Source organism: Lepidochelys olivacea (genome assembly GCF_965140295.1).
Source record: "Lepidochelys olivacea isolate rLepOli2 genome assembly, chromosome: 2".
Classification (NCBI taxonomy): domain Eukaryota; kingdom Metazoa; phylum Chordata; order Testudines; family Cheloniidae; genus Lepidochelys; species Lepidochelys olivacea.
This window is the reverse complement of record NC_140412.1, coordinates 267402758-267424139: the sequence shown is the minus strand read 5'-3', so window position 1 is coordinate 267424139 and position 21382 is coordinate 267402758. Positions and strand designations below refer to the sequence as shown.

Genomic DNA, 21382 nt, shown 5'->3' with positions numbered 1-21382 from the left:
AAGCTATTACCAGCAGGAGAGTGGGGTGGGGAGAGAGAAACCTTTTGTAGTGGTAAATACCCATTTTTTCATGGTTTGTATGTATAAGAACATCTTCTGTATTTTCCACAGTATGCATCCGATGAAGTGAGCTGTAGCTCACGAAAGCTTATGCTCAAATAAATTGGTTAGTCTCTAAGATGCCACAGATACTCCTTTTCTTTTTGCGAATACAGACTAACACAGCTGCTACTCTGAAACCAGGTACAATAGTGCTCTCCAGAGCGGGGTGGCACCTGGGACTCTGTAGGGACAAGGATGCCTCATGATAGCTGGGATTAGTCCTGAAGAAGGGTCCTGGCAGGAGGAAGAAGGGAGCGGAGATGGGAGCCAGAAATGGAAACATTTACTAGCACACCCAGACTTTGCAAAGCTCAATTTGGAGTGACCTGTGTTGGGCCCTCTTCAGCTCTGTGCTGAGTTATGAACACCCCATGTTGTTATTCTTATTGCCATGCAGCTAGAGACCTCACCCAGTTACTGGGGGCTGTGACAGGAATTGTCACCCCACACAGGGGGGTAGTTGCTGGGGGTCATGAGGGGGAATTGTCACCCCACATGAGGCAGTTGCTGGGGGTTGTGAGGGGAATTGTCACCCCACACGGGGGGGTCGCTGGGGGCCGTGAGGGGAATTGTCGCCTCACACGGGGGGGGGTCGCTGGGGGCCGTGAGGGGAATTGTCACCCCACACGGGGGGTCGCTGGGGGTCGTGAGGGGAATTGTCACCTACATGGGGGGTTGCTGGGGGCCGTGAGGGGAATTGTCACCCCACACGGGGGGGGTCCCTGGGGGTCGTGAGGGGAATTGTCACCCACATGGGGGGGTTGCTGGGGGCCGTGAGAATTATCACCCCACACGCGGGGCTCTCGTGGGGGGCCGTGAGGGGAATCGTCACCCACATGTGGGGTGATCGCTGCGGGCCGTGAGGGGAATTGTCACCCACATGGGGGGGTTGCTGGGGGCCGTGAGGGGAATTGTCACCCCACACGGGGGGGGTCCCTGGGGGTCGTGAGGGGAATTGTCACCCACATGGGGGGGTTGCTGGGGGCCGTGAGGGGAATTGTCACCCCACATGGGGGATCGCTGCGGGCCGTGAGGGGAATTGTCACCCCACACGGGGGGTCGCTGGGGGCCGTGAGGGGAATCGTCACCCCACGTGAGGCGGTCACAGAGTCTGGGGCAGCACAGCTCGGAGTTCGAGGGGGCGGGGCGCGAGAGAGGCGCATGCGTATTACATTCCACGGGGTCAGGGCCACGAGCCGCCGCGCGGCTTCCGAACGGCTCTCGCGGTCCCTCGGCGGGCACCGTACGGGCTGTGGCGAAGGGAGAGGCAGAGCAGAACGCCTGGGGCAGGATGTTCGTTGAGCTGAACGAGCTGCTGAACGCCTCCCCGGAGAGGCCCGAGCAGGTGAGGAGGGGCTCGGTCCTGGCTGCCGCCCGCCACCGTCCTGATAGGATGTGGGGGACCCGATCGGGACTACGACTCCCAGGATGCACCGCTCGGTCACGGACGAGCAGCGCCTGCTGGGAGCTGTAGTCCCATCCCTGCCCCTCGGCTCAGGAAGGAGCGTTGCATGCCGGGAGCTGTAGTCTGTGTGGGGCCTGCTCGGGGAGCGTTGGGTGCTGGGAACTGTAGTCCCCGCGAGACCTGCTCTGCCCACGCGGCCCAAAGGGGGGCGTTGAGCCTGCGGGGCGCTAGCTGCCTCGAGGGGTCCCTGTGCGGGCTTGGTGGTGGCTCTGCCTCCTTCCCCAGGGCCCCTGGCCAGACAGACGGACGACCCCCAGCTCCGCCTCCCCTTGGGGCTGCAGGTCCCAGGGGTTCCCAGACTTTCCCCCCTGAGGCCCACCCGTGCAGCTGCAATAGGCTCTGTGGCCCACTAGGAGCGTGCAATGGGGCGTGCTGGGACCAGGGCTGGCGAGAGGCTGAAGGGGCCAGGCAGGTGCCACAGGCAGCCCCCGCCGACACCCTCTGCCTCAGCAGCCCCCCGAGTGCCTCCTGGCAGCCCTGCCCCCGTCGCCCGCCCAGCACCCTAGCACGCCTCACAGGCACCCGCTGCCCAGGAACGAGGTAAGGGCTCGGGGCAGCCAGAGCTAGGCAGAGGCAGGTGCTGGGGCCAGACCTGCCCGTTATCTTGACGGTCCAACTCATGGCTTTGTCCAGGCAGAAACAGAGCGGCACTGCTGAGCCCCGGTCCCTGGGGGGGCCACTGGACCGATGCTACAGGGGGCCTGCCAGCCACGGTTTGTGGGAATGGCCACGAATCCTCCAGCTGCCCTGGGAGCTGCCGCCTGTCAGGTTTGGCCCCTTTTCCTCACCCACCACTCGGCGGCTCCACTTTTCCCTCCGCTGCCCACTGCGGGTGCTGGGCTCCACCAGCCCTGGGTGGGGGCCGTCACTGGCTGCTACTCTGCCAATGTACACAGTTGGGGTGAGGGTTGGAGGGACCCCATGCCTCTCCCAACTCTGCCCATGGCAGACCACCTGGGACTGTGTTGTGGCCCACAGTTTGGGAACCCCCGCCCCAGATGACTCTGACACCCCCTTTGGGCTGCTGGATGCCCCCCTTAGTTGTGCTGCCTCATCCCTGGGGCTGTGGGATCCCTGGCTGGCTGGATGACCCCCCTGCTTTGCTTCCCCTGGAGCTGCATCCCCCATGTGTTTCCCTGTGACTGCAGGTCCGGTCTAATCTTGCATCTTGGAAAGGCAATAAGCGGGGCCCAGTGTCCTTTCCTGTTTCTCCAGAGTTCCCCCAGCCTGTGGCATGAGGTTCTCTGAGAGGGGCTGTGACCCGTGTCCAAACCATGTTCTGAAGTGTCCCTAGCCTCTGTTTGCCAGAAGGCAGGAATGGGTAACAGGAGATGGATCACTTGCCTGTTACCTGTTCTGTTCATTCCCTCTGAAGGATTTGGCATTGACCACTGTTGGAAGAACTTAAGAACATAAGAATTGCCCTACTGGGTCAGACCAAGGGTCCATCTAGCCCAGTATCCTGTCTTCTGACAGTGGCCAGTGCCAGGTGCCCCAGAGGGAATGAACAGAACAGGTAATCATCAAGTGATCCATCCCCTGTCGCTCATTCACAGCTTCTGGCAAACAGAGTCTAGGAACACCATTCCTGCCTGTCCTGGCTATTAGCCATTGATGGACCTATCCTCCATGAATTTATCTAGTTCTTTTTTGAACCCTTTTGTGGTCTTGGCCTTCACAACATCCTTTGGCAAGAAGTTCCACAGGTTGACTGTGTGTTGTGTGAAGAAATACTTAACATAAGAAAATAAGAATTGTCATATTGGGTCAGACCAAAGGTCCATCCAGCCCAGTATCCTGTCTACCGACAGTGGCCAATGCCAAGTGCCCCAGAGGGTAATGATCAAGTGATCAATTACTTCCTTTTATTTGTTTTAAACTTGCTGACTGACAGGATACTAGGCTGGATGGACCATTGTTCTGACCCAACATGGCCGTTCTTATGTTCAAATTGTTTGAATATATGATGGAGCTGCCTGCGATAGTGGGCACTTGACTTATTGCCCCAGGAGGCCTCTTCCAGTCCTATGTTCTTATCATGTTCTGCTGTGCAATTCTCTTAGCCCCTGTGTCACTCCAGTTTGGAGAATTGAACATCCAGCATCCCTGTCCTTATGGTTATGAGTTGAGATATCTTCCCCTCCACTTCTCTGGATTCCCCCTTCTGCCATGCAGGGAAGACCAGGCATTACAGTTCTGATATTTCTTTGGCTACTTCCCCTCCAGCCTCCCTAATCCCTACATCGCTGTCTTCCCATCAGTACAGAATGCTGCAAGATCATCTTCTTTGCTAGTTCTGAGACATCACTACTCCCAGTAAATCATGTCAGTGGCTCCCTTTCTTTCACCAGACCCTGAGCTTGTCAGAAAATTTGCACTGGTGTAACTATTTTATATATATATAGTAACTATTTTGATTGGTCCAAACCCCTAATGTAGACATACTACATCCTTGCAGCTTCATTCAGTAACTTACTACATTAATGTAATCATACTTGTGCACATTTGCTTACTATACACAAGCCCTAAGTTTAATTTTTTTGTCTTTACTTGCAAGGCCCTTAACAACTTGCCCCTGTCTTCTTGTGTCTCACTGTATCTCCATCTCAATTTCATTTGCTCATTTATCAGCTTCTTATGCAAACCTCTCCATGCCTTCTGCCACTATTCTCCTCCAAATCCCTCAAGACCCACTTCTGCTGGGACCCTTCTAAAAAACCAACCAATTAATGATGGCCAGGTTGGGGTAGCAATGTAGATAGCTGATTTTTGCTTTATTTAGTTATAATAATACTCACAAAAATGTGTATCTGTATAATGTCTGTTCCCCTTCTCCCAATGCTTTGCATGTCATTTGCCTTTGTATGTCCTGTCACTCTTGCAAAGACATATGCGTATGTATATCTTTATTCAAGTGAGTAGTCCCGTTATGTTACCCATATGTGTAAGTCTTTAGGATCAGGCCCGCACGTTGTAAGCTCTTTGAGGTAGTGGGGGACTGTAGTATCTTCCTATGTGTTTGCATAGTGTCTAGCACAATGGGGCCTTGATCTAGATTGGAACCTCCAGGTGCTCCTGTAACACAAATAATAAATAAGGTTTTTTTTTAAAAAGTGGGGAGTGGAGCAATCCTTTTTTGACAAAAAACCTTTCAGGTTTCCATAATACACCCTAATGAACCCTCTCCTTACTTTCATTCAGGTCACTTTAACTCCCCACCCTTCCCCCACCCCTTTAATCCCCAGTGAGACTTTGGTTTGTCTTGATTTAGGCCCCCATCCTGCAATCAGATTCTTGTGCGCAAACCCTTTGTACATGCGGGCTCCTGTTGACTTCATTTTGTCCTACTATAGGTAGAGCTGGTAGCTGCCTATAGTTAAGGTTGCCTGACACTTACCATTATAAGACTCTGTTTTCAGTTGTTTATAACTTTGCTAAACTTAGAATCATAGAATCATAGAATCATAGAATATCAGGGTTGGAAGGGACCCCAGAAGGTCATCTAGTCCAACCCCCTGCTCAAAGCAGGACCAATTCCCAGTTAAATCATCCCAGCCAGGGCTTTGTCAAGCCTGACCTTAAAAACCTCTAAGGAAGGAGATTCTACCACCTCCCTAGGTAACGCATTCCAGTGTTTCACCACCCTCTTAGTGAAAAAGTTTTTCCTAATATCCAATCTAAACCTCCCCCACTGCAACTTTAGACCATTACTCCTCGTTCTGTCATCTGCTACCATTGAGAACAGTCTAGAGCCATCCTCTTTGGAACCCCCTTTCAGGTAGTTGAAAGCAGCTATCAAATCCCCCCTCATTCTTCTCTTCTGCAGGCTAAACAATCCCAGCTCCCTCAGCCTCTCCTCATAACTCATGTGTTCTAGTCCCCTAATCATTTTTGTTGCCCTTCGCTGGACTCTCTCCAATTTATCCACATCCTTCTTGAAGTGTGGGGCCCAAAACTGGACACAGTACTCCAGGTGAGGCCTCACCAATGTCGAATAGAGGGGAACGATCACGTCCCTCGATCTGCTCGCTATGCCCCTACTTATACATCCCAAAATGCCATTGGCCTTCTTGGCAACAAGGGCACACTGCTGACTCATATCCAGCTTCTCGTCCACTGTCACCCCTAGGTCCTTTTCTGCAGAACTGCTGCCTAGCCATTCGGTCCCTAGTCTGTAGCTGTGCATTGGGTTCTTCCGTCCTAAGTGCAGGACCCTGCACTTATCCTTATTGAACCTCATCAGATTCCTTTTGGCCCAATCTTCCAATTGGTCTAGGTCCTTCTGTATCCTATCCCTCCCCTCCAGCGTATCTACCACTCCTCCCAGTTTAGTATCATCCGCAAATTTGCTGAGAGTGCAATCCACACCATCCTCCAGATCATTTATGAAGATATTGAATAAAACCGGCCCCAGGACCAACCCTTGGGGCACTCCGCTTGATACCGGCTGCCAACTAGACATGGAGCCATTGATCACTACCCGTTGAGCCCGACAATTTAGCCAGCTTTCTACCCACCTTATAGTGCATTCATCCAGCCCATACTTCCTTAACTTGCTGACAAGAATACTATGGGAGACCGTGTCAAAAGCTTTGCTAAAGTCAAGAAACAATACATCCACTGCTTTCCCTTCATCCACAGAACCAGTAATCTCATCATAAAAGGCGATTAGATTAGTCAGGCATGACCTTCCCTTGGTGAATCCATGCTGGCTGTTCCTGATCACTTTCCTCTCATGCAAGTGCTTCAGGATTGATTCTTTGAGGACCTGCTCCATGATTTTTCCAGGGACTGAGGTGAGGCTGACTGGCCTGTAGTTCCCAGGATCTTCCTTCTTCCCTTTTTTAAAGATTGGCACTACATTAGCCTTTTTCCAGTCATCCGGGACTTCCCCGGTTCGCCACGAGTTTTCAAAGATAATGGCCAGTGGCTCTGCAATCACAGCCGCCAATTCCTTCAGCACTCTCGGATGCAACTCGTCCGGCCCCATGGACTTGTGCACGTCCAGCTTTTCTAAATAGTCCCTAACCGCCTCTATCTCCACAGAGGGCTGGCCATCTCTTCCGCACTTCTACCATTCAGGCTGAAATTGTCCATGCCAGGTGTCCGCCTGAGGCTGAATTGTTGTGGTTTATTTGGCAATAAAAGCAAAGATTTTTGAATTATAAGTACTCTTTATTTGTTTCCACGCAAGGTATGATACCTCATAGCACCTGCAAATCAACAGGCACTTTTATTAGTTCCTTACATTGAATCCTAGGCCTTAACAATCACAACTGCTTCCTAGCATACCAAATGTAATTAACCATTGTAGTCCCAAGCATAGCAAGAAATATTACTGGTTTTCATCTTCGAAGAGTTGCCTCAAGGCATCCTGATTCTTATTGCTCCATGTTGTGCCCCTCTAATAGCCCTGGTGTCTGGCTGCTCAAAATCAGCAGCCAGGCGTTCTGCCTTGGCAGTCCACCCCTGAGTAAACTATTCGCCCTTCCCTTCACAAATATTATGCAACATACAACACGTGGCTATAACCATGGGAATATTTTCCTCATTCAGGTCTAACCTACCATATAGGCATTGCTAGTGAGCCTTTAATCGGCCAAACGCACATTCAAGGGTCATTCTGCACCTACTTAGCCTGTTGTTGAACTGCTCCTTACTGCTATCTAGGTTTCCCGTGTACGGCTTCACGAGCCATGGCATTAAGGGGTACGCTGGGTCTCCCAGGATCACTATGAGCATTTCAACTTTCCCTATGGTGATCTTCTGGTCTGGAAAGAAAGTCCCTGCTTGTAACTTTCTATACAGGCCAGTATTCCTAAAGATCTGTGCGTCATGCACCTTTCCAGACCACCCCACGTTAATGTCAGTGAAATGCCCACAGTGATCCACAAGTGCTTGCAAAACCATGGAGAAGTACCCCTTCCGATTGATGTACTTGGTCACAAGGTGGTCTGGTGGCCAGAATTGGAATATGCGTACCATCTATCGCAGTTAGGGAATGCCATCCACAATTTCACACATGTTGCCAAGAGTCATGGTCTTTCGCAACAAGATGCAATTAATGGCCTTGCACACCTGCATTAACACAGTCCCAATGGTCGACTTCCGCACTCCCAACTGGTTCACAACTGAACAGTAGCAGTCTGGAGTTGCAAGCTTCCACGCTGTGATCGCCACGTGCTTCTCCACCGAGAGGGCAGCTCTTATTCTGGTGTTCTTGCACCGCAGGGCTGGAGCAAGCTTAGCAAACAGTTCCAGCAAGGTGGCTTTCCACATCCGAGCGTTCTGCAGCCACTGCTTGTCGCCCCAGACTTGCATAATGATGGGATCCCACCACTTTGTGCTAGTTTCCCGAGTCCAAAAGCGACATTCCACTGTGTTCAGCTCCTCCATGAATGCCAAAAGCAATCTAATGTTGCTGCTTTCCATGTCAGGACACCATGTTAAGCAACTGTGACTGCCGTTGCCTTTGTAGCTTCAAGATCAACTCCACTGCCACTCATGATGTGCTAGTGAGAGTTATCAGAACAGTGGAGAGCAGTGCGGGATCCATTCCTGCAGATAGATGTGTCAGGGAAAGTAGAAAACAAAGGACATTGAAAAATGCTGCAAACTGAAGATGGAAGCACATGGAATGCTGGGACGGAAAGCAGTGCATCATAGGGCATTAAGCCCGGACCCATGATGAGATGCAATCCCCTCCGCCTTCCCACAAGATCTAGAGGCAGAAGGGGGAGAGCTGCACTGTGGGATAGTTACCCACAGTGCACTGCTCTCATTGGTGATGCAAGTGCTGCAAGTGTGAACACGCTATGCCTCCAGTGGAAGACAATGTGAAACACAACAATGGTTTTCTTTAAGCGCTTTTTCATCAGCGATTAAGCTCTCAGCAAAAAAACTCTGCCAGGGTAGACATAGCCTAAGTGTTTATTATTATTGGGAACAGACCTGTGGTATATTGCACAGCGTGCTGAAAGACAGGCTACAAAACTAGTTGTTTAATCTGAGATCTAGTCCTGTTTCCTTCATCATTGTAGTCGGGGAATTTATCTGGAACCATTCTAGCCACACTGAGTGCATGTTGCTCTGTGTCTTCCCCCGCGTTAGCTCATTTCTACAGTTGTTATGTTATCAGGGCATCACAGATCACCGACAGAGAAATTATATGTCCATTACATGTATACAGACAGCATTTGGCCTTAGACCTTGGAGAACCGATTTGAAAGATTTCGTCAAGTAAGTTGCATTGTCACTTATGAAAGCAGATACTTTTGTCAAAGTTCGCACTGTACTTTGAAATGGTTTTAATTATCACTTGAGAAACTGTAGTGTAGTTAACAGCATCCAAATAAATGCAGTCGGTGAGCACTATTGTTAGCTTTCCTGTCCGTACGTCTTCAGCCTTGCCAGACATAAAATCAAACAGAACACGCAGTACATGGTTGTCTTGTTCATCTGTGGACTCATCCAAAATGATTGCAAAAGACACATGAGTTAATTTGAGCCTTTATCTCCTCAAAATGTGTAGCAAAAACCTTTGGAAGGTAGTCCTGCCGTAGCTGATTCGCACTTGGTAAGCAACTGGCATTTTCTACATTCCGTTGAATGAACTCATACAGCTTTGGGTGATCAAGTTTGTCCAATGGTATATTAGCACTTGCAAATGCATCCACAAGTTCCATTCTAGCTAAATGAGAGTCTCAGAGCTCTCTGTCATCTTCTTAGAAAGAGAAGAAATTGTTTTTGGAACTTTTCGTTTACCAGCAATGCACTCTCTGCAGCCCTCTTTCTGCTTTGATGGGTTTCCAAGTCTGTGGCGCTGAACCATTTCCCGATGTGTGTGATCCAATAAAACATTGCAGCTTGTATAAAATTGTTTGTCCTCATCGGCGTGTAGAATTTGGAAGCCAAATCCGCTGCAGTAATCATTTTTGAGGTTTTTGATTTACTTTGGACACTCATTTTATAGTAATTGCATGTGTCTTCTGGTAGGCAGGCAATTGACATCACTACACTACAAAACCTCCCCAATGTCCATATCTACCAATCAGTGAGTTGAGCCCTGAGTATGATTTGCTGCTGTAAAGTGTCAATCAAAAAATTCTGTCAAGTGCCTCACCTTTCTTTCTGTTATTATTGAAATAAGCTAATAATTGCCCCTGAAAGGGGGGGCAGTTCCCTGTACAATGTCCCCTCCCCAGGCAGCTGCAAAGGGAGAGGGATAGGAAGTGAGTGAGGAGAAGGAGGTGTAGAGCTATCTGCAGCCAGGAGAGAGATCCAAGAGCAGTGCTGCAGGGAAAGAGCAAGTCCTGTCATGCCCCAGCCCTGCCTGGAGTAGCAGCTAGGAGCCCCCTGCTGGGATGCTCTCAGCAGCACAGGGAAGATTGGACACAACTCCACAAGCCTCCTGCAGCTGCAGGAACCTCAGGCTGCTGCCCAGTCCCAGAGAGCGTCCTGCAGCAGGGGGAGGCACCCGGAGGTTGGTTTGGTCGGGTTTCACGGGGAAGGGCGTATTTCACGGTCCCTGACGCATTTTTCATGCTGTGAAATTGGAAGGGCCCTACTTACCCGATCACGCCTCTAGGCAGAGTTCCTCTGGACGGTGTCCACTGACTAACACCTTTGAGGAGCAGTGGGCGCTATCTGGGGTTCTCTGCTTGGTATTCTCCTCTGGAGCCCTAATTTTCAACCTTTGACTTTATGCCTGTTCCTGCGTTTTCATTTGTTGTCCCCTGCATTGAGTTGTGGCCTGGGTCCAATGGCTCCTCCCACTCGGTTGATACTCCTTCTTGTCCCAGTATTGGCAATTTATGCTACAATTCGCGCGCCTCCCCCGCCTCCAATTTCTCACTACTGCTGCCGCCAGTGGCAGACTGGTATTTAGTGTTTTACCGTCATGTTGTCTAGACCTGCTCTGAGTATAGTTAGACTACACACAGTGGTCAAAATTTCAGCAGCCACCTGCCTCTTACTTACACTAACGTGCCTGCTATTGCTACTAACAGTAGAGCTACACCAGCAGTAAGAACAGTAGGAAATTCTGGAGGGCAAAAGACTAGTGTAGACACAGCCACAGCATCCAGTCACTATGCTTTTGTAGTGTCGATGGGGCTACACTGATGAAGGTAGCTGACTAGAACTCCGTGGTGACAAACGTGTTTATCCTGAGCCCAATGCCAGCAGGAACAGGCTGTTAGTTTTCCAACTGAAATCAGCCTGCTACATCTATGCTGGGCCAGAAGAAAACCTTAAAATGAATTTCAGACAGAGCTGCACCGTGTTTGAACAATATTTCTGGACCCGGCTACAGCTTTGGACTTGGCAGGGCAGTAGCACAATCTGGGCACACTTACAACCATTTGGTCCTGTTCATATTTCAAGACCAATCCATGCTGGGAGCCAATCATAGCTCTCCTAATGTGGTAGAATTTATAGAAGTAAATGGGACCTGAGTCTCTTCCTGAATCTAAGGGTTTTGTTGCTAATTGTAAGGGACGGATCTATAGAGGCAGCTTGAGGACCAGTCTGTACTGTGTAGGACTCTTCCCTGTAACCAGTCACAAATAGTAGTGGAGACCCCCTCATAGCTGTGTGCCTCAATCAACATAGATTCTGCCGCTTTGTAGCTGTGGTGGGGGGAGGGAGATCAGCATTTTAATTTTGCCACCTAGAATCATAGAAGATTAGGGCTGGAAGAGACCTCAGGAGGTCATCTAGTCAAACCCCCTGCTCAAAACAGGACCAACCGCAACTAAATCATCCCAGCCTGGGTTTTGTCAAGCCAGGCCTTAACCTGTAAGGATGGAGAGTCTACCACCTCCCTAGATAACCCATTCCAGTGCTTCACCACCCTTCTAGTGAAATAGTATTTCCTAATATCCAACCTAGACCTCCCCCCCGGCAACTTGAGATCAAGGCTCCTTGTTCTGTCATCTGCTACCACTGAGAACAGCCGAGCTCCATCCTCTTTGGAACCCCCCTTCAGGTAGTTGAAGGCTGCTATCAAATCCCCCCTCACCTCTCTCCTTTCTTTAAGGTTCTCTGTTCATTGTTTTCCAGGGGAAGCTCACATTGCTGCGTGACACCAAGACAGATGGCAGCTTCCTGGTGCATCACTTCCTCTCCTTTTATCTCAAAGGTATGTGAGAACGTGGAGCTCTGCAAAGAAGATGTGACTTGCTTGGCCCTGGTAGAATCATCCAGCCGACACATGAACTATGTCTGATGGGATAGAGCTTGGATTTAGGGAGACTGTGCCCTCTTTTGATTAGAGCAGGATACTGGGAGTCGGACCTCTATTCCTAACTTGTCTTTGGGCTTTCTCTGTGACCTTGGACAAGTCATTTAATCTCTCTGTGGTTCAGCTTTACCATCTGCAAAATGCATAGCATACTTGGACGTAGGGATGTTGTGAAATTAAATGAATGTTGTAAAATGCTCTGGCTTGTTAGGGCTGGAAGTTGCTATATAACATAAGCTTATTCACTACCCACACATTTTGAAATGTAAAAGGAATATTATGTAACAAATGTCAGCAAACTTTCTGGTACATGACTGTGTTTAAAAAAGAACAAACAAGAACCCAGCCCAAATGGCAAGTTGAGTAATAGTGTCTCTCATGCTAATGATTCACCTGCTACAGCAGAGCAGGCCTGTCTAGTTGAATTGTTTTAAATACTATTGTGAGGAGCCCTGGACTTTTCCAAACCTCTCATGGCAAAGCTGCAGTTCTGGATAAATCGGTTTGGATTGTGACGTAATGTGGCTCTCAGGAACCAGCCTTCTGAACCTGCATTGATGTTTAGCACATAGGTGCTGGTACATCAGATGCTGTCCTCCGTTACGCCTGCGTATCCTGTTGCACTCAGTGGGGTTGCATGGGTGTCCCTGAGGGAAGAATTTTGCCAAACTTTTCCTTCATTTGAACTGAATGTAAAATATTGAGCGCTTTTGAAAGTGAAGGATGTATACAGCTGCATATTGACCTATGCACCGTGCAGGCTTCCCATCCTGGGTTTCTAATGGACTTCAGTTCTGATCCTCAGCACTCCCTTATAATCTAGTTCTGTGTCCTGGCCCAGCTCTGTCAGTGCACTGCATTTCTGAGCAGCAAACACCGTTTGCGGTCCTGGAATCCCTCACAGTATTCCATCCATGTGCCACAATCCTGTCCTCTTAGTCCTGAGACCCACCCAAAGCTACCATGCTTGCTCCTCTACTTTATCTGGGTGTTCCTATAGCACCCACTGCTAGAGAAGCTTTGCTAATGAACCTCAGTCCAGTCTTGCAACACCCCCTGTTTCACTGCAACTCTGCCAGTGATCCTCAATCCTGATTGGTAGCACATCCGTATTGTTTGAGTATAATGTCACTGTCTAGCAGAAACTGCCCAACTGGTTGGTGGCTTTCTGACATCATTGAACATTCACTGTTGGCTAAAATGACCCAGCTCAACTCATTTTACCAAGTCACTGTCTCCAATGGGGAGAAGCAATTGCATCGAATTAATTCCATGTGCCCCAAATCTCAAAGACCGTGTTTCTGATGGATACTGGGTTTTATGTTCCTCAGACAGCCAGGGCCTTTATTTTCCAAAACCCGTATGTTTAAGAAGTCTCTTAAAGAGACTTCTTTGTTGAAACTTCTCATTTATCATTATGTCCAAGCTTGTGAATCTGTCAAGACAAGGACTAAACCATGTGCGTGCCCCATGATAGCCAAATGAAAGGGTCTTTTGCCACTCCAAGAGATGTTAATTCAGCAGACAAGACCATGTCTTGGTGTGGCCCATAGTCCTTATTTTAAAGACTCTCCAGTGGTAGAGAATGCTTGGGGCTCTCATGGCAGCAGGGAGGGGAGACATAAGAGGCTTTCTAATTTATAGGCTTTTTTTAGCGATATTTTAATTGTTCAGTAAAAAAAAAAAAAAGTTTTCTTTAAATGGGGGAGAGATCATCGGTTTAAAGGTTTAAAATAAACTTACATTAAATATGAGCCAGCAACTCCATCGGGGGGTGAGAGTCTTCTCCCCTTGGGCTCTTTTTGATCGGCTTTTGGTTGTCTGACTCTTCTTCATTTCAAATGCCTTGAGAGTGGGAGCTTACAACACTGAAGGGATAATGTGTCTTGTCTTATTTCCCAGCTGGCTGTAAAGTCTGTTTTGTGGCCCTGCTCCAGTCCTTCAGTCACTATAACATCATAGCACAGAAGCTGGTAAGTCTCTTGGAATATGATCATAAGTACCATTCACGCTTGAGTAGTGTGGTTACGGCTTGTAGCTTTTGGAAGCTACTGCCACTTGAGGGCAATGCCATTTCTGTTCCATGAAGGTCTGATTCTGGTCAGTAACACAACTCAGTTTTTGTCCAGTAGAAAGCAGTGGTAGACACAAACAGGATTTTCTATACATAACTTGCATGTTCATCCCCCCAAATCTGAATCTTTTACAATGCATGGGTCTGATCCCATGAAGCACTGAGCATACTCAATTTATTTTGAAATCGATGGAAGTTGTGGATGTTCAGGATTGAGCATGAATTTAGGGCTTGCTTTTCCCTCCATTGAAAATAGATATTTAGCACATGGCTCCTGTTACGGGGTTAACTCTTTGATGTACATTGTTATCTTTTCTAAGCACGATCATTTTTGTGAGAAGGATGTTTTAAATGTGCAGGGAACTAGCAGACATTTCTCAGAGGAAAGCTTTTGATTCAACTGGGGCAGACTTAAAACACTGATTAATTCTGTTAAGTATATATAGTAAGAGACTGTATCTAAGAACCAAAGTAAGCTTAGGTGTAAGTGGGTGCAGCTCCACTGACCTCAATGGGCATTTAATATACTTACTCCCAGGTTCAATTTGGCCCTAAATACTGGGATTGAAAGCATTTTTCAGGTCTGGCAGATTGTTACCAGCTGTCCAAGGTTAGGAATCCTTGAGAACTTTGATACTGGGCTCAGTGGTCCCCATATTTGTTATATGGAGAGGGGGACAGGTAACCAAATCCACATGTGGCCAATCTCCTCTTATATATATCCCTGCAATGTGTTGCAGCTGGGTTAGACCTAAGCTTAGGGCTGTGCTGAGTGAATATGGCAATGGAACGGAATGGATAACATAGCATTCTACCTACTCAGTGGTTTGTGTGTTAGGCCCAAAATAAGGCAGAGCACTGGCTGTGTATATGAAATCTGTGGAGCATCTACTTGTGGCCTTGGGAGAGCTGGCTGGTCATGCGGTAGAAACAAGGAGGAGCGTTAGCGTCTGCTACATAATATTAAAAGAAGCTAAAAATACATTAAATGCAGTTCAGGCAAGCAATTGGTGTAGTTGCTGCAGGGATGTTATGCGATTGCAAATTGGTGGGGAGATTGGTCCATGAAACAATATCTTTATTAAGGTGTAGTCCGTGTGATGAAAAAGGTTCAGAATCCCTGAGATGGAGCAATCAAAGTCACTGACATGCTCCTGCAGAGTGGGCTGGAAAGCCATTGTTATTGTAGAAAAAGATCAGTTCAACCATCACATCCATCCCTGAGCAGCCAGTGCAGGGTTACTCTCTGCAGTGTGTGCTTCAGGCCTAGGTAACTCAAGTATGGGATTTCTTCTTGGGGAAGCTTGGTTACACAGGTGATTGGGAGGGTGGGGGAGGAGCACTAGAAATGTCTGGAGAAACTGAACAATCTCAGAGAGATTCCAATTAGGAAGTCCTTAACATTCATTCTAAACATCATCCTTTGCTGAACTTCATCCAGTTACTTGCAGGTAAACCTTGTACCACCTAAAGACATTCCTCTGCCTCTTTGGTGTTTACACCTTGTGTGCAGTTACCGTTTACCCCTTAGTCAATGCTTAGCCAAACTGCATATATTTAGCTCTCTCTCAGGCTTCCTTCATAAATCTGAGTCCCTCCATCAACTTAATCATTTTTGTTACTCTTCCCTGAATTCCTTCCCTCACCTCTGGCAGCATTAAACGAAACTAAATCTAGCCTGGTTGGTGCAGTTTCATTAGTGCTATAGCGAGGAACACTTGCTGCCTCACTGTGTAACATGATGCCTTTGTATGCAATTCAAGATTTCATGGGCTTATTTGATAGCATTCTTCTTAGTGTATGCGCAACATGCTTCAGGTGACCAGGATTCATCACCGAATTTAGTCCGCTGGTTGGATCATTAGCTTCCCTGGCTTGGGCTGGGTACTGACTGGGAGTCCGAGATGAACGCTGATCCATGCCCCCTTTGATTACATTGAAAGCCCATATCTATCTAGTTTTCTGTCTGCTATCCCAAGTCTATGGATCTGTGTCTACATTGCTGTCAGCGGCATGAGTGCAGCACATGTAGACATACCCGAGCTAGCTTGCTTGAATAACAACAGCAATAAAGCTGTGGCAGCAGGGGCTGTTCAAGCTCGCCCAGAACCCTGGGTATGTACTTAAGAGGCTAGCCCATGCTGTCATGGTTTCACTGCTGGCTAGCTGGCACGTCTACATGTGTTGCACTCACATGTCTGATTGTGGTATAGACACACCTTACGTTGTGATGTACCAAATTGGTTCTAGGTGATTCTTGGTTTTTAACAATGAGTTAGAACACCTTACAATTTCCGAATAACATAATGGGATGAAGGGGCGATATTTTATAATATTTTTATGAGATTGTGCCTCAGTTTCTCCTATATGCTGAACTATTACGCAGTGGAAGTGGAAAACATCTGTTTGCTCTCGGGGCAGGCTAAGAGAGAGAGGTGTGATTGTTGCCTAGCTGTCTGGGCCTTGGCCCCCATATCAGAGGAGCATTTGAAAAGATGGTGGCAAATGCAGTTGCCCACCCATTGACATCAACCAACCAACAACCCAGCGGGATTTGGATTTTCCCACCTCTCTGCAGGAAGACTGAGCAACATTCTCCACCTGGAGAACAAAGGACTGGGAAGGTGTGACATTATGGGGGCGGGGAATAAGAGCTGGCTGCTAGCAGGAGTCAGGGCTCTCACCTGGAGTATGACCAAAGAGGTCAGAGGGAGAGACAGAGCTTGAACAACGAGGTTCACTACAGTTTGGCTGGGCTCAGGGCTAACCAGAATGGACTGTGCTTTAACCTTCAGTTCACTATGGTACCCACAGGACTTCCTGTGCTGTGTTCCAGTTAATGAATAAACCCGCCTGTTTTGACAATGCTGTGTGAGTGTCACTGCAAATGCTGGGCGAGGTGCATTAATCCCTGCAGAGTGTACAAGTCTCCAGGAGTCTGTCTCAGTTGGACTCACTGAACAGAGCTCATGGGTGAAGCCGGGGTGCTGAAGGCCCAGAGTCCAGTCTAAAGACGCCGTGAAGCTATCACAGACTGTTCCAAAGTTGGGGCATAGCACTGATTGTGTGGAGCTGTGATATACAGTAAGATGGCGCTTCTCTAGGAGCTTCCATCTTTGGCTCTCCAAGCACTTTGCGAGCATTACAGAATTGTCTTTGAAAGCCCAGTGAAACAGGCAAGTATTGTGCCCATTTTATAGATGGGGAAGGTGAGGCATGGAGAGGGTAAGTGACTTCCCCAAGGTCAGCCGTAGAATTGGATATAGAACAGGCAAGTAGCAGACACGACCAATTTGGTCAACTTAATGTACCCTCTCTACATAAAAGCACATCATTGGAAACTTATTATGTCTACTTTAAGATGAGGTATGATGTGATGCTGCTATGATGGAAATGGGGATAAACAGTGACACATCAACACATTAAAATGACCATTTTGAAATAGTTGCATTTGTTTGTTAGCTTCATGGTTATGTATTATTTCGAGAAATAAAATTGGATTTCTTTGTGACTTCAGAGCAACACAACAATCTGTGAAATAAAATCTAATAATTTGTACGGGTATCGCTGAAAGGTAATAGAGCTGGGGACATTTCTGGTCAACGTCATTATCATCATTTTGTTTATGGTCTCTGAGAGTGGGGGTGACCACAGTCCTCATTTCTTGGCATGTCCACAGTTGGGTGAAGTGACGATTGTTCTGACTGCAGATACAGTTTATTGTGCACCAATCTCTACTGCTGCAGGCACCGATAAGGCCTTGTAGAAGCTCAGATGCCACTGGGCCCTTGACGAATCCAGGAAATAGTTCATCATCCACATTTTTCCATCCGTGTGGCAATGGTGATCCAATATCTGGTTTACCTATGTGTGAAGACATACAGTCTTTAAAAAGAAAAGGCGGACTTGTGGCACCTTAGAGACTAACGAATGTATTCATCAGATGCATGTAGCTGTAGCTCACGAAAGCTTATGCTCAAATAAATTGGTTAGTCTCTAAGGTGCCACAAGTCCTCCTTTTCTTTTCGCGGATACAGACTAACACGGCTGCTACTCTGAAACATACAATCTTTGTTTGCCAAGATGCTCTTTTGACATGCTCTTCAAAACTATCCTCATATGGTGGGAATTTGGCCAGTGACTGGTCCTTTTTGATGTGAGGCACAAGTAATTCAGAGCTCTGTGGGTCTCCTTTTCTTTCCCGCTCTGGTCATACAGCCCTGCTACCAACTTACTTGCTGCAGAAATTGCGGCTTGTCTGTCACCTTCTACCAATTTGGCAAGATCGCTGCAAGTGGTAAGCTCTCTTTGTTTTGACAACATTAAACACATATTTTCCCCCCAGAACCATATAGGGATGACACAGAGTCGCATCCTGTTAATGCATATACAGCAGAAGTCAGGAATAAGTGCATCATAAATCGCATGCTCAGGTATGAAGCAACAGCTTGTCAGCTGTGCTGGTAATGATGCCTATTTCAAACCACATGTTATGTATGTGCTATTTTTGGAAAGTACTAAACAGCAAAGACCAAAATGTCGGTATCAGGACACTAAGACCCAAAAGCCATGATGGCACATACTGCATGCAGGAGGATCCTTGTATCTGCTTCCTCTTGAGTACTGGACAAATCTTGGGTTTCTTCAGCACCTCTACTCATGACAGACTTTGCTACTTCATCATTAGAAAAGCTTCCTGCAAGAAGGAAGGTATGTATTGGGTTTGCACCATATATTTACACACGAATTTTGCAAGTGACTGCTTGTTGAATGCCATGTTTAGAAACTTTTTCCATGGAGGCACAGGTTGTTCACCAATCACCTGATATTTCTTGCACCCAACCGTAGATCCTGTCCGGTGCTGACTTTCTGCAGTTTTCACAGAGTTACTGTTGCCATATCTGTCAAAGACTTAGATTACAGAATTAGCTTTGTGAAATCCTTTTAGGATCTGCCTCAACGACTCAGCAGCCAGTTCATGGAATGTGTGGAATTCGTTTCCAGACATCATTTGTGTGATAGCCGTGTATGCTCCGATTTTTGTTTGCATGGATTCTTTCCTGAATGCCCTCATTCAGCTTTGTCTGTTCTTATAGTTGTTCCCTCACCATGGAAAAGGGACATAGGCACAGGTCCTGTTGGGTGACTGAGAACAGTTGCCATTGAAACATCATCTCTGCATCTTGCGAAGGACGTGGCTCTATGGAAAACAATTTCTGGACAGAGAGCTCTTGTGACTATTCCTCCTTTGCCAAGCTTTAATTTGGTCATCTTGACCAAGTCACTAAATGTTCTGATACCAGATTTCTTGACTGGGCTGAAGAAGCTGTGTGTCCCATCAGAATCAAGTGCACCTTTCATAAATCTCTCCATTTGTTCTTCACCAACACCTGTTTCAGTAGAGACTCTTGCATGTCTCATGTTACATGCAGTAGATATGCTGGTAAGCACCTCTGGATGTGATTTAGGATGAAATGGGTTTGTTATATTGTTGATGACATGGTTGGAAAGAGCTGTAACATGATCTTCACCCCTTTTCAATGCAGAGGCAAGGACTTGTTTGTAGACTTTGTCTTAAGTACTTCTTATTAGGCTATTTCTTTCTCTCCTAGCCTTTACATATTTGTAATATGAAGCTGTGTATTGTCATCTCTAACGCTAATACTGACCTGTGCATAAGTGTCACTGAATTAAAAGGCAAGTTTCTAGAATATTTCAAATGGTTACTACTGCATGTATAGGTAATTACAAATTAAAACTTTCTACCATGTAAACTAGATGCTACGTTGTATGTATAAAAGCTTGCAAATGGAGAGGAAGCATTACACTAGGAATTCATTTACATTGTATCTACCCCTGTACAGTACAAACTGTGGACATGCAAGCTACTGCTACTGGGGCACAACCTTCAGTGTGAGACTGATCTGGCCAGCACATTTCAACTGGAAACACACAAAACTATTACAATCACTTGTGAATACTTTGATAATTAAGGATCATAGACTCATAGAATATCAGGGTTGGAAGGAACCTCAGGAGGTCATCTAGTCCCCCTAAGTAGAATATCTGATGTGAAAACACTTTATGTTGGTATATTTCAAAACGTTGATATTTGCTGTTTTTTGCCACATGCTAAACAGCTTCTTCATTTCTGAAGAAAAAAATACTTGCCCATGCAAAACCATTCAAAATATGTTAATACATTGTGGTTTGGGAGCTCTGACCAGTAAAAACCACATGAAGGTGTTGATATTAACTTAAACAATAAAAACTGGAGCTATAGTCATATTGCAATATTTCTGGAACTATGGAAAAAAATGGCTCTCTCATTTTGGGTACTATTGTTTCACCTCATCTATAGGCTTATGGCACTACTTGATAGCTCCACATCATACCCCATGTAAACATACATAAAATACACTTTCAAGTGATATATGATGTGGGTTTGTGTATGGTGAGTACATTAAACTCCAAAAATAAGGCCCTTTTTAGAAAATTTCCACATCCCTCTTGGTTCCCAGTACACCAGTCTCTTGCAGACACACCTCAGTCCATCTAGTGGCCCAAAACTTTGGCTGGTACTTTTCAGAGGATAAGCCCGTCTCTTCTACCATGGCTGCCTGAACCATATCATAGTCCCCTGGTCACTACCATGCAGGCTTCCTGAGCTTCCCCTGTCAAGTAGGGTGCTAGCTGTAGGGCCCAGGTTCCCTTTTCCAAACCTGCACCCATAGCTACTCTTTCAAAAGTGACCAAGAATCTGTCAGGGTCATCCGCAGGGCTTGTCTTACAGAGGCCTACCGCCTGTGTCTGGTCATCATACTCTGCAGCAGGACTCATCACACCTTAGAGTATCTGCTGCTGTGTTGGGGTTTGTTCTTGAATAAAATCCTGTGGGCTTTTCTGTTGCTCAGCCTGCCCTGCAACAGGGGTTGTCTGTCCAGGTGGTGGGTGTGCTGGAAGGCTTGCAGGGTCTTCTGCATCTCCTCCTGCTGTTCTCAAAGCCATTGCAATGTCTTCCATTGCCTCGACTGGTGAGCCTCTGCACCAGCTGCCCTGTCAGGTTCTTTGTCAGCATGAATAAGGCAGATCCTGGACAAGCCCACTCTTGTGACAGAGCACGGCCCTCTGCTCCCGTCTTCTGTAAGTGGCTCTGACACCTCTGCTCTGTAACCACCACTGTGTACTTTATTTGTGTTTGTTTTAGTTTTATCAGCCACTACCCTCTTTCAGTTCCATGCAGCAATTCTCTTTACAGTGTCATATAGTCATAAGAGAGGGAAGGGATCTCTCCACCCAGAGACCTTCCTTTGGCCCCGCCTAGCCCCTGCACTTCCTTCCTGTGCTCCTTTTCCACTCTTGTAGTTAACTGGATAATCAGCTCCTGAGATCTCCCCCGCCCAGGCTGCTCTAGTAATTAGTCACTCCTTCCCTCAGTCAGGCCCTCTCCAGGGGAACTAATTGGATTTCCAGTGACCAGAGTGCTGGTTCAGCTGCT

At 47.3% G+C, this 21382-nt stretch overlaps 1 protein-coding gene across 2 annotated transcripts in view; it reads left to right on the top strand.

The window, feature by feature from the left end:
- The first annotated feature begins 1275 nt into the window (after positions 1-1275).
- ELP6 (elongator acetyltransferase complex subunit 6) overlaps positions 1276-21382 on the top strand; it is a 39606-nt gene continuing 19499 nt past the window's right edge. The window contains exons 1-4 of one of the 2 annotated variants that reach the window (XM_084620497.1): positions 1276-1447; positions 2201-2335; positions 11630-11708; positions 13713-13783. In XM_084620497.1, the coding sequence (XP_084476623.1) occupies positions 2255-2335; positions 11630-11708; positions 13713-13783 (231 nt within the window). In that variant the 5' untranslated portion in view covers positions 1276-1447; positions 2201-2254. The remainder of the gene's footprint in view (positions 1448-2200; positions 2336-11629; positions 11709-13712; positions 13784-21382) is intronic. The other variant, XM_084620498.1, reaches the window with a different exon arrangement.